Here is a 13,227-nt window from a genome sequence, read left to right on the forward strand (position 1 = left end):
TGATTCTGTCTGCGCTCACTCTGGCCTAGGTGGAAGCACTTGGAAGGAAAATACACTTATGTCGTGTTGAAACCAAGCGAGGAGAAAATTTGGACATTGCTGTTTACACGTGATAGGAGCGTAGGTCCACGCTGCAATACATTGCAGGCTGCGGGTCTTCATAATTCAGGTTCATGCCTCTGGCTGTGGCTGCTAGCAGATCAGAGAAGGTGATGCGAGGCATTTGGTAGTGCTGGGAGAGCTCAATCGTCCAAAATAGCCTTCTGCAGTGTCTTCTGCCTTTGCTTTCAGGTGAAACATGCCACCACACAACCGTACCAGCTTGACGCCAGCAACATTCATCCTGGCCGGCATCCCAGGCATGGAGAAGTTGCACGTCTGGATCTCGATCCCGTTCTGCTCCATGTATCTGGCGGCCCTGCTAGGGAACGGTGTCGTGCTGTTTGTCGTGAGGACAGACCGTAGCCTCCACCAGCCCATGTACCTCTTCCTGTCCATGCTGGCCGTCGCTGACCTGATGCTGTCAACCACGACTGCGCCCAAGACGCTGGCTCTGCTCTGGTTCAGCGCCGGGGAGATTTCCTTCGGCTCCTGCCTCACCCAGATGTTCTTCCTGCATTTCAGCTTCTCGGCAGAGTCGGTGATCCTGCTGGCCATGGCGTTTGACCGGTTTGTGGCCATCTGTCACCCGCTGCACTACGCGGCTGTGCTGACCCCATCAGCCGTTGTCAAAATAGGGCTGGTGGCTTTGCTGAGAAGTTTCTGTATCATTTTCCCCTGCATATTTCTTTTGAAGAGGCTGCCGTTCTGCGAGCACAACGTCATCCCGCACACCTACTGCGAGCACATGGGCATCGCCCGGCTGGCCTGCGCCGACATCTCCGTTAACATCTGGTACGGCCTCGCCGTGCCAGTTGCAGCCGTAGTGGTAGATGTTGTACTCATTGCTGTCTCCTACGTCTTAATTCTTCTGGCACTATTCAGACTCCCTTCCAGGACTGCCCGTCACAAGGCTTTCAGCACCTGCGGCTCTCATGTCTGTGTGATATTGCTGTTCTATATTCCCGCTTTTTTCACTGTTTTAACGCACCGCTTTGGTCAGGAGGTGCCCCCCCACGTCCACATTCTGCTGGCCAACGTGTACGTGCTCTCCCCCCCGCTGCTGAACCCCATTGTGTACGGTGTGCGGACACAACAGATAAAAGAGAAGGTTGTGAAAATGTTCGTCTGCCCCAAGAGTCATTTGCTGCAAGAATAAGAGCCAGCTCGAGCTCTCAGAAAGCGACGAACACCTTACTGGGGCTCCAGGCTGCCCAGCCCAAATGTTCTCTTTGCACTGTTTCAGGCAGCTTGCCCAAGCGTTCCGCTGTCGCGGTCAAACACAGAACACCTGACATCCCCACTTCACTTTCCCCGACAGTTTGTAGAAAATGGAAGGCAAAGACAAAAAGTCCAGCTCTCCAGTTGGCAGTGGGAGGAGAGTGATCAAAGAAATGATAACCTACCCCAGGTATGTCACCTCAGGGAAACACCCTACAAGGTGGAGGCAGGCGGCTTTCACTCTAGTGTGACAATAAATCTACATCTCTGCTGTTTTCTCCGGAGTCAGGTGAAAGGAGGTGTTACCAACCCATCCTTCTGAATCACAGGTGTGTGATGGAATTGCTTCTCTGTTAAAATTCCTGGTATTGAAAAAGTCTCCAGAAGGAATGAAATAAAAGCAAGTGTTGCATGTCAGCATGCGTGGGGTCTCTTTGTTCCTTAACTGTCTTATTTGACCGTACTTTGAGTAAACACAGAAGTGAAAAGCTGTTCCCAGAAGAACACATGAAAATGTATTTTTCAGTAAGGTAGGCTACAACAGAGGAGGGTGATGATTCAGAGGCATTGGATCAGGCATCCCAGCTCTCCCTTTGGCCCCAGAAGTGTCAGTGTCTGCTCAGGCCAACTTTCCCAGTGCTCCGAGTGTCCTGTCCTCACGGACCCCAAAAAGCCACCCCCATGAGAAAGCCACGGCTGTTCTGGTGTGCACCTGGACTTTTATATTGGAGAAAACTCAGGGAAGCTGCCAGCAAACTCTGTGTTGACAAGGGGAGGGTGCTGCTGGGCTGGGGCTGCAGAAGGGGGATGTTTCCTCCTCAGACAGCCGAGAGCAGGGGTGTCCCGAGGGCGGCAGGCGCGGAGACTGCGCTGCTGGGAGCCCTCGGGAGGAGAGGGCTGAGCTGGGGTGTCGGGGCGCAGGGCTGGCGGCAGAACCCCAGGAGGAGCCCAAGGCTGGTGGGCATGGGAGGTGAAGCTCGGGGTGGGGGGCTTTGCATCCCTGAAGCAAACCTGTCAGGAGGGGGGTGTTCATGGGAACGGGGGAGCAAGGTCTGGAGCGGAGAGGGTGGGTGCCTGGGAGCTTTGCAATGGGGCTGGTGGTGCAAGCGGCCAGGTGGGGGGGTCATCTTGAATGGAATTGGGCCTGGAGACCCCTGAGCCCGGGTTTCCCCGTGTCGTGGTCCTCCCCGTGCCCCAGGGACTAGGCTGGCCGGGGTCGGCGGAGGTGAGGAAGTCCCAGCTCAGCTCCAAGGGAGGTGCCCCGTTTCCAGGCCGCTGCTGCTGCTCACTGTGACCCCAGCAGTGATGTCATAGCCCGGGCAGGGCTGTGTGGCAATTCTGGGTGGGTAGGGGGCCAGAGCGGGACCAGGAGCACGGGGGGACTGCTCGGCGGTGAGCGAGCGGAGCAGCTGTGCGGCATCTGCCCAGTACGGGCGTTCGGTCCTCACGGCGGGGCGAGGCGGTCCTTGTCCCCGTGCCGCTGGTCCCTCCCGGCAGCGGTCACCGCAGCAGGGGCAGCAGCCTCCCCCCTGTTTCAGCTGGCAGCCATCGCCCCCTCTCGCGTCCCACCTTCTGACGGCACCTCTGCTTTCCAATGGAGCCACGCGCTTTCCGGTCTCAGGGCCACCATGTCCGAAAGCAAAGGGGCAGGGGAGACTGCTCAGCCTGCCGTCAGCACGGATTCCTCAAATCTGATCAACATCACCGTGAAGACCCTCAAGCAGAAGGAGCATTTTGAGGTTGCCCAGAGCAGCACCATCCAGGAGCTGAAGGAAGAAGTTGCCAAGCGTTTCAAAACAACCCCTGACCTGCTGGTCCTGGTACTTGCTGGTAAAGTCCTCAAGGATCAAGACACTTTGAGACAGCATGGGGTTCAGAGCGGGGCCAGGTTCCACGTGGTCATCAGATCGCAGCCGAGACAGCAGGATGGCCTGGCAGATCAAGGAAGAGCGACCACCCTGACGCAACCTCCCAGCCACAGTAATTCCAACTAATTCCACTTGGGAAGCCCAGCTGATCTGCAACTCCTGCGCTTGATCCACCATATCTGGTCTGAGCTGTTGACCACCGTAGTGGCCCAGAACATGGAGGATATCTTCTCTGGGATCCTCGATTCCAGCCTGGGTCTGAACACCCTCAACAGCAACGCATTTTTGCTAGAGTTCCTCCTTAGGGTGATGGGGGTACACCTCCTAGGCCTGGACTCAACAGAAGTGTTGGACTTGGTCAGAAACATTCAAGACTAAGAAGTGTCCATGCCCAGCTCGACAAGCGAGATGGTTCAGAGCACCTTTGTGCAGAACATCCTTGAGAATGCTGATCTTGGCCAGCTGTCAGCGGAGATGGAGAACACTGAGATTTCGTCCTTGCTGGGAAACCCCAGAGTGCTGCAGGCGTTGCTGCAGATCCAGCTGGGCTTATAGACCCTCGCAACAGAAGCACCAGATTTTTTACTTGGTTTGGAGGACTCGTACGAGGACCTGGAGGAGGAAAGCACAGACAACTGGGCACAAAGCCGTGAGTTTGAGGGCAGCGCAACTCTGGTGCCAGACGATGATGAAGCAGAAGTTCAGATGGAGACTGATGAGGAGGTGCCCCAGAGCAGGTTTCAGAGGCAAATGGAGCAGCTCAGCGCCATGGGCTTCCAGGACCAAAGGGCGAACCTGCAGGCGCTGGTCGACGCAGAAGGAGACATCAGCGCAGCAGTGAGGATATTGGCAAAAGTGCCACCCTCAAACAAGCTGCCATAACTGGCTGGTCCAGCTGCACCAGTTCCGGCACATCGTTCGCCGACGGCTGTGTTGTGGTCTCGTCACCCATTAAAAGCAGCAGGGTGCACATGAAGGAGCCGTGTGCTGTAGCATTCTTCCATCCGTGAGGATGAGTTTCCTCCTGCAAGGATTCTGTGCATCACAAAGCAGCAGACATGAGGGGCTTTCTGGGTGGTGAAAGGGTGAGGGCAGACCCTACCTGAACGTGGTGCCGCCCCTTTGCAGGTGGAGCCTGTGATCCGGGAGTGTGTACAGGGGGCAAACACACCAAGGAAGTGGCGCCGGAGAGGGAAAATAGGCTTTTTTCCAGGTTAGGAACCGAGATTCAGAGATGCCGAAGGCCAGATAATGACGGAGCTTGGCTCCACTTTGGACTCCAAAACAAGCAGCGGCGCTTTGACAGCTGCTCTTTTTCTGAAATTTGGCCCTAAAGAACAGAGGCAGGCGGTATCCTGTCCTCAGCGGAGCAGACACTGGTTTGAGAGTCAATCTGTCAATTCTGCCACTGCTTCTCCTGCAGGAGTGAAGTCCGTGAGGGTTGTGGTAACTACCAGCAATGGCTGCAAGTCAGGTTTTCATCCCAAATATGTTCACAACTGCTTTTTACCCACCTGTTGTGGCACAGAAGTGTTTTCATGCACCAATTCAGAGCTTCTCCCATTAGCAAATCCTAAACCCTTTGTGCTTTGCTGAATGTCACACATGGGAGCAGGGATTAAGGCATCTTCTCCAGACCCTTCCTCAGGACCAGAGTTGACGTCTTTGCAAGTCTTACCCTGTTTGCTTATCTGTGTGTGAGTCTGAGCCACAACACTCGTTGAAGCCTTGTCTCTGTAGCAGAACTGTGGCAACCGATCGGGAGCTTCGGACGTTCGAGCTTTGCTGCTGCAGACCTGCCCATAAGGCCTCAAAACCCACTGCTGCCGCAGGGGAGATGGAGCAGCGGGGGCTGGCTGTGCTCCTCGGCACCTTCTTCCCTTCTCCCAGCCCTGCCTGGTGTGAACGAGGTGAGGATCAGCCCAGACCCCTTTCCTTGGGCCCCTCTGTCCAGTTTTCCAGCAGTTCCATCACATCCCTCCCTTCCTGCTCCTCACCCGCCCCTCTGCCCTGCCACAGATGTTGCGAAAATGGGGAAATAAATCCAGTCTTGTGCGGCCGGCACCGAACATGCGACAGACACAAATTGGGAGACAAAGAGTACTCGTTTATTTACAGCGATGTTTACAGGTTCTTTTGGATTGCTGGGGATAAATTAAAAGCTACAGATATAACACAAGGTTTATCACTAGTATAACAACAACAGCACACACCACACGCACACGTACACCCCAACAACAATAACAACTTGCCCGCTGCAGGCCCGGCCGTCTGGCAAATAGACAAGCCCGTCAAACAGGGATACAGTGGGACAAGAGGCAGTAAAGTCGCGACAAACAAGAACCAGGGATACACTCAGGGAAGCACAGAAATGCACCTGAGGAGAAAATGGGAAATACGCCCGGGGAGGAAAAGTCTATCTCTTAGCGTTAGCTGAGGTAAATAATCTCACCCACACGGCGTCCCAAGTCGGGGGGATGGGGAAGGAGCGAATTCATCAATCCGTCCGGTCGTTGGTCTGGTTCCGAGCTGATCCTGTCCCGATTTTTGGGCTGAAATTTGGGTGACATTTATACTCGAATTTTTACATTACAGTGCAGGTGGGGATGGCTATAGACAATCTTGTCACTTATGTTAATGCCACAAAGTCCGTTAATTCACACCTGTGTGGGTGGGGGTAGTGGCTCCTTTCATTTAGGGCAAAGAGAATGGGGGGCTGGGACCACGAGGCCTCCGCCCTGTTTCACATTCCTCCAGGCATCCAGATAACACCAGGTATCGATCTAGTGGTGGTTGGCACACACATGAGCTCCCAGTGTCCCTCCTGCTCTGGCAGAGTGACTGCTTTCCTGGAGTATCCGTCCAAAAGCTTAAAAATCTCTTGAGCATCACTTTGCAGCAGCAACTGGGGGAATCAGAGCAGCGTATTCCCCAGGCTTGGACAGAGCATCTCAGAGTAGCCTTGTGCAGTGAGCTGTACGAATGGTCACATTTACTGTCAGCTCTTTTGTTGCTTAAATCTAAACTATATCTAAAAATAGATTAAAATATTCCATGCAAAGGTGGAACACAGTAGTTTTCTTTCAGTAGTTTGGCTTCATTTCTGGTTCCTCAGAGGTGACGTGTGGGATTGCTGTTTAATGAAGAAATTGTAGGAAAAATACAGCAGGAATCAGAAAACTGATGCTTGCCTCCAAGTCAGAGGAGGTTCCAGTAGCAGGTGCATGTATAATTTGTTGTTATCTCTACAGCAATATGTGTTTAATTCATCATTATAATTCATTTAATGGCAGCAGCTTAATGTTACAGTAGAAATCATGGCTGTATCGTCCAAACTGCCACTGCTAATTGCAGTTAGGGGCAGGCAGGGGAAAAGGAGGCAAAATATAAAACACCAACAAGATTCAGAAATGGCCTTGAAGTACATGGATGGGGGCAGGAGGCTGAGGATGGGAACATGGGGTGGTGAGAGCCCTGTCTGCGGAAATGGTTCTTAGATCCCCTGAAGGTGTTTGTGGAGGCCAGCAGCCTCACAAGGTTGTCCTATGAGTGGTGGATCACACGGGGCCTGCAGGACTGCCTCCACTCCAGCTCCAGGTCAGAAGCAGGCACCCTGGGAATGGATAATCCCATTTCGGTTCTCTGTGGCGTAGCCAGGATGGGACATAGCTCATGTGTGGATTGAAAGCCATGGCCAGCGGTGCCTGAGCAGCTGTCATCATCATGTGTCATCATGATCACGTCAGCAGTGTCAGGGATGACACAGGAGGAACGCTGGTCCTAGAGAGAGAAAGTGCTGGACAATGTCTTCCCAGAGCTGAACTGAGCCTCCGTTAGCAGCTTGACCGGACCTTATCTTGGCTTTAGAGGTGCTGTGCTGCTGCAGAAGGTCTAGACAGAGCGTCTGCGAATAGCAGCACCACCCTGGGCAGTTACTCGATTTGCAGATCACACACGTGGAGCGTTTTCTTCCATTGCTCTTGCCAACGGGGTTTTTTATGGTCGGTTTCTGCTAATATTGGTTTCCTGTCAATAAAGGTGTGATGTTTATTGCTATTACAAAATAAGCCAAAGCTTTCTCCTCTATTTGAGAATATCGATGTTTTTGCTAGCACTTGTAGTGCATAACTATTGTTTGCAGTTTTAGTGGTACAAAGACAACTATGGATGATTTAGTTATGGTACCTCCCAGAATTTCCTTCCGTCAGCTCCTTCAGTTTAACTTGTGCCTTGGCTGTCCTTTCTCAGTAATACTTGGAGTTTGCTTCCGTTGTGCTCAAGTTTCCTCATAGCTCACCTCTCCAAAAGGCCCTTTTGTGTCTGCTTCTGGAGTTGTGGAGGAAGCACATGCTACTTCAGCCTTGATGGGACCTAGCTGCACACTTTATTTCTTAACTTTACTCCTGTTATTCACATTGTTACCTACATATATTGTTCATATAAAATTTTTCACGAGCAATTAGCTGTAATACGAACATCTTCAGCCAGCTCCTCCCTGTTGCTGGGGTTGGGACCAGGAAGACCAGTGGTGGAGAGGATCCTTACCTTCTGCTCAGCACTGGTGAGGCCACATCTGGAGTACTTTGTCCAGTTCTGGGCTTCCCAGTACAAGAGAGAGATGGACATACCGGACTGAGTCCAGCAAAGGGCCACCGAGATGATGAAGGGACTGGAGCATCTGCCCTATGAGGAGAGACTGGGAGAGCTGGGACTGTTCAGCCTGGAGAGGAAAAGACTTGGGGGAATCTTATCGATGTTCATGAATACCTGATAGGAGGGAATGAAGATGAGGGCACCAAACTCTTTCCAGTGGTGTCCAGCGATACAGCAGGAGGTGATGGGCACAAACTGAAATACCAGAAAATTCGTTTTAAACACAAGTAAACACCTTTTTACTGTGAGGGTTGCCAAGTGCTGGCACAGGTTGCCCAGCGAGGTGGTGGAGTCCCCATCCTTGGAGATACTCAAAAGCCGTCTGGATATGGTCCTGGGCAACTGCTCTGGGTGGCCCTGCTTGAGCAGGGAGTTGGCCCAGATGATCTCCAGAGGTCCTCGCCAGAGCCTTCTCTTCTCCAGGCTGAACAAGCCCAGCTCTCTCAGCCTGTCTTCACAGGGGAGGTGCTCCAACCCTCTGACCATCTTGGTAGCCCTCCTCTGGACTCGCTTCAGCATCTCCATGTCTGTGTTGTGTTTGGGCTCCAGAGCTGGACACAGCACTGCAGGTGGGGTCTCACAAGGGCAGAGTAGAGGGGCAGAATCCCCTCCCTCCACCTCCTGGCCACACTTCTCTTGATGCAGCCCAGGATACGGTTGGATTTCTGGGCTGGAAGCGCACACTGTTGGCTCATGTTCATCTTAGCGTCCACCAGCATGCCCGAGTCCTGACTGCCCTCCATCCACTCATCACCCAGCCTGTACCTGTGCTTGGGATTGCCCCGACCCTGGTGCAGGATCTTACACTTGGCCTTGCTGCATTCCATGAGGTTGGCCTGGGCCCACCTCTCCAGCCTGACCAGGTCCCTCTGGATGGCCTCCCTTCCTTCCAGCGCGTCAACCGTACCACACAGCTTGGTGTCGTTGGCAAACTTGCTGAGGGGGCCCTCGATGCCACTGTCCATGTCACCAACAAAAAGCCTCTGAAGGCACCTCAGATCTTGGCTGTTGAAGAAAGGTAACTAAAGAGCCTTTAAGCCTGACCTGTTCTGCTGCCTAGGTCTTGTTTCACTACACAGAAATTCTTTTTTTTTTTCTGAAAATTTTGTACAGCACAAGGAATAGTCAGTGCTACACGAGCAGTTGAGAAACCATCTAAATCCAGCAGCTGCTGTGCCTTAAGCCTGATCTGTTGTAATGAAAACTGCCCCCAACTTTTGTTTTAGCACTTAATCTCTTTCTTTTCTGTTGGTGCAGATCTTGACATTCCTTGTCTTGCTACGCATCCCAGGTTTCAACAAATAATTAAAAAAGAAACTATATCTCAGTTCCAAAACCAATCAAGTCTCACTTGGCTCCTAACCTTGCAAAATGGCTGTGAAGATGATCCAACACGGTTACAAAAGCTGCCAGGGAGAAAGGAACTAGTGCTACAGCACTCAGCAAACGGCACATTTACAGCATTGTCACCAGTTCCCTTGTAAAACAGAGATGATGCATTTCTTTTTGCCAGGAATCACTGACTCTGTGTAGTTTTGAGGTAAAAAACAAATCTAAGTTTGGTTTTAGTTTCCAACATTTGAGTTGCATTAGGTCAAGCTACTAATTTGTCTTTCATTTATACTGAAAATTCTGCATGCCTGCCATCTTCACATAAAACACGATAATCTTTTTGCATGTACGTGTCAAATCTGGGCTGATATTTTGCAGTAGGTTTGTCTTAGGAAAGTATGTCCGGCCCTGAACATTGCTCCTTTAGAGAATAATAAAGGAGCAATTTTCCTGGATGGCTGGGGAATTGAATAAACAACACTTAGCTGATCAATAAACCCCTTTAAATTCAGCTGGCGAACCTGCGGCAGTCTCATTGCCAGCAGATGCGGCCGTGCCGCTGACCAAACAGCCTCTGCAGGAATGTCCATGAGGAATGATTTCCTGCATTTCCCGAGTCAGTGAAGTACATGGATGGCCTGGCAGGGTCTCACCAGTGGGATCTCACTGAGCCTGGACCGACGGAGCAGTGTTACGGAAGATCCCTGTGGTCCCTGGGTCACCAGCACTGCTTCAGCCAATTAGTACCAATCCACTTCCACCTCCGCTCTGTTAGCGGCTGGAATCAATAGAGGTCAAACCTCAGGTGAAATCGATCCCTGGGCCTTAATTTGCAATGCTGTTGACACCTCACGAAACGCCAGTCCCGGCTCCCTCGGCGAGGCGCGTAGCTCCGTGCGTGAGAAAACAGTCTCGCCTGCTCAGGCACCTGCTAAATTGGAATAAGTCCCGAGCCAACACCGCGATAAATGATGCCCTGTTTCTCCTGAGCCCATAATTACTTTCTACGGCAGCTGCCAAACCGTGGATGTGTCTCAGTTTGCACGGGCCATGCAGCGTATTTCTCCCGCTCACAGCTCTGGGCCGTGTCTAACCAACGCCAGGTTTACATCAGCCTGGCCGGGCTGTGGGAATGGGACAGTTTAGCCCTGGGAAGGCCTGCCTCTGGTGCAGTTCATCTTCCGGGGCACACACAGGGCCTGCAACGTCGGAACAGGCTGCTCGGAAAGCGATGCTGCAAAGGGAAGTGCTTATAAGGAGAAGAATATGATTTTGTTTTGTTGTCTCTGTTAGTTTTGTCTTGGACTTGAGAGACTCAAGGTGTGTCAGTCACAGAGGCTCATTGCCAGAGGCTCAGTTTGGCAATGGACTTTTTATCTCTGTAGAGATAGGACAAGGGGTCATGTTTTTAAGCTAAAGGGGAGTAGATTCAGACTAAATATAAGGAAGAATTTTTTTGTGATGAGGCTGGTGGAACACTGGCACAGGCTGCCCAGAGAGGTGGTAGAAGCCCCATCCCTGGAAACACTCAAGGTCAGGCTGGATGGGGCTCTGAGCACCCTGATCCAGCTGAAGATGTCCCTGCTCCCTGCAGGGGGGCTGGACTAGGTGGCCTTGAGAGGTCCCTTCCCACCCAAACCTTTCTGTGATTCTATGAAAGACTCTGCTGGTACTTGGCTCAGCTGGAGAGGTCTCAGCGTCACAGCCCCACCAGACCGCTCTGCTGTCTCCTGGGTTTTACTAGAACAGCATAGCATAGCACAGAACAGAACAGACTACTTCAGTTCGAAGGGACCTACAACAACCATCTAGTCCAACTGCCTCACCACTTCAGGGCTGACCAAAAGTTAAAGCGTGTTATTAAGAGTATTGTCCAAATGCCTCTTAAACACCAGCAGGCTTGGGGCGTTGGCCACCTCTTGAGGAAGCCTGTTCCAGCATTTGTCCACCCTCTTGGTAAAGAAATGCTTCCCAATGTCCAGCCTAAACTCCCCCTGGAGCGGGTTTGAAGCATTCACTAGCGCATTGGGAAGGCAGCATGTCTCTTCTCTGGGACAGAGCTGAGGAAGGACCACTTGGCTCACCGCACCCGGCTCCCACCACATCCCACTCGCCCACCCCCGGTAACCTCCAAAGTTACTGTGGACATTTGGTCCAGGAGGGACAGAACAGTGATGTCACCTGCATGCTGCAGGCAGAAATGGCCTTGCCACCACGGGGTGAACTTAAAACCCTTGAGGAAAAGCTGGGGAGAGGACAGAAAGCATGGGGGCCAGCAGAGCGAACCCAGTCTGAAGGCGGTGGACATCTCTGCAAGAAGCAGCTTGTGGCACTTGTTCCGTGCCTCGGAGGACACGCTGCACCGGGCAGTGGTGGCGGCTCTGCCCTTGGGCAAGCCTTCTCCTGAGCAATCTCCCCTGTGTCACGCAGATCCTCTTGCAGGAACGGTCTTTAGTCATCGCCTGTGCTGAATGTGAACTTCTCTTGGGTGGTGATGGTGGAGCTGGAGATAACCAGAGCCACAGCACAGAGGTGGGAGTGCTTTTTTGTCGAAGGGCCGTACAGGGCAGTGCAAGCCAGCAGGCAGCACGTGCAACGCTTAGGGAAGGAGCTGCAAACGCTGAAGATGGTGTTGGTGCGGAGACTCAAAGGAGGGGGAAGGAGCACCGTGCTTCACTGCGGACAAGATCCTAAACGCAGTGAGAGCCCAGAGACAAAAGGGCAAGATCTTGTGTTACATCAACATTAGGTGGCCAGAGCTGGGTAATAAGGGAGGCTTCAGATGGTCACTGAGCCCTTGGAGGGAAGGGAAGCGCAAATCCTCTGGGTGCGAAGGGGAGAACAGCATTTCTGGCACAGGGAATATGGGCAGAGGCATCCACTGACATCAGAAAGTGAGAAAACCCCATGGGGACTGGGTTAGGGGGGCTGTATGGGTCTGTGAGTTGCTGCTGACATCGCCAGAGCACCCAAGGGAGAGCAGCTTTCACCATGCAGCAGCCATCCCAGTACAGATCTTGGGGTTCACAGCCCCCGCAAGGGGGTGGCAGCTGATGGAGGCTGGTCAGGGGCAAGCCCAGGTGTTGTTTGGAATATTATCCTGATGATTTCCATATGAATTTCCTTTATTTCTTGATGTAAACAATGGGGTTTAGCCACAGAGGGATGAAAAGGTAACGAGACTGTGAATGCAGTTAGCAATGTCTGTTGGGCGCGGAGGGGGCAGGGGGCAAACGCAAGACGCGGAGTTGGGAGCTTCAGGTGCTGTGCAAAGGGCTGCGAGACTGAGACTGAAATTGATTTGAAAAGCTGCGCTTGCGAGAGACTTACCAACCTGTCAGCCTGCGTTCGGGTGCGGAGAGGAAAGCCTGTGCCTGAAAACTCGTCCCGTTTGTCCTCGTGCACAGACCTGCCTGCAAGGGGAGAGGTGGCCCAGCCCGTGGATGAATTCACCCATTGCATGAGAAGCTTTCCTGATTTCAGAAGGGCTGAGTGCAGAGCGTGGTTTCTGTCAGCAGCCTTCGCCCGCCTCAGTAGGACTTAATTTGCTGTCGTTGGGAATGTCTGCTTTTCAGCGAGCTGCCTGCTGCTTTACATGCCAGCAAGCGAGCGCTTCGATTCACATCTGTGCTGCTGGGTCTGCATCTTCACCTCCGTGCTCACAGCCTCAGCTGCACAACAACAAATACAACCTTGAGGCGGTCCAGGGTACTATCTGCTAAAGGGCATGGAAAAGGTCAGGCTGTCTTTTGATGTGCTGTGTGGAAGAGGAATTTCCTGCATGCAGTTTGTTGGAAGAAATATTGCGGTTTTCAGGATTTCATACCAGGCACGGGGACATTTAATCGTTAGGTTTCCCAGCCCTTGACACAAAGAAAGCTGGAGAAATTAGTTGTAAACAAGACAGTCGTATATTGTTTAATTACCAAGAGTTGGCAGGGAAGGTGTAGTGTACTTGGTGATCTGTGTTTGCCTGCAGATGGAACGGTGGCACGCAGCGCTGCAAAACCCGGCAGCTCATTATTTAGACACGAGGCTCCGGTGGGGCAGTGGT

At 52.5% G+C, this 13,227-nt stretch overlaps 1 protein-coding gene across 1 annotated transcript; it reads left to right on the forward strand.

The window, feature by feature from the left end:
• Positions 1-298: 298 nt before the first annotated feature.
• LOC104354266 (olfactory receptor 52B2) lies at positions 299-4,143 on the forward strand. Its single transcript, XM_086481406.1, has 2 exons — positions 299-1,213; positions 4,084-4,143. The coding sequence occupies exons 1-2, from the start codon at positions 299-301 to the stop codon at positions 4,141-4,143; spliced, it is 975 nt and encodes a 324-aa protein (XP_086337532.1).
• Positions 4,144-13,227: the final 9,084 nt, after the last annotated feature.

The sequence above is a fragment of the Leptosomus discolor genome, chromosome 1 (genome assembly GCF_034619465.1).
Source record: "Leptosomus discolor isolate bLepDis1 chromosome 1, bLepDis1.hap2, whole genome shotgun sequence".
Lineage (NCBI taxonomy): Eukaryota > Metazoa > Chordata > Aves > Leptosomiformes > Leptosomidae > Leptosomus > Leptosomus discolor.

Bases quoted from the DNA above. Each gene is read 5' to 3' on its own strand.
- LOC104354266 (XM_086481406.1), top strand. From the start codon at position 299: ATGCCACCACACAACCGTACCAGCTTGACGCCAGCAACATTCATCCTG. The intron at 1,214-4,083 runs GTGAAAATGTTC...TGGCTGGTCCAG, and splicing joins AACAGATAAAAGAGAAGGTT to CTGCACCAGTTCCGGCACAT.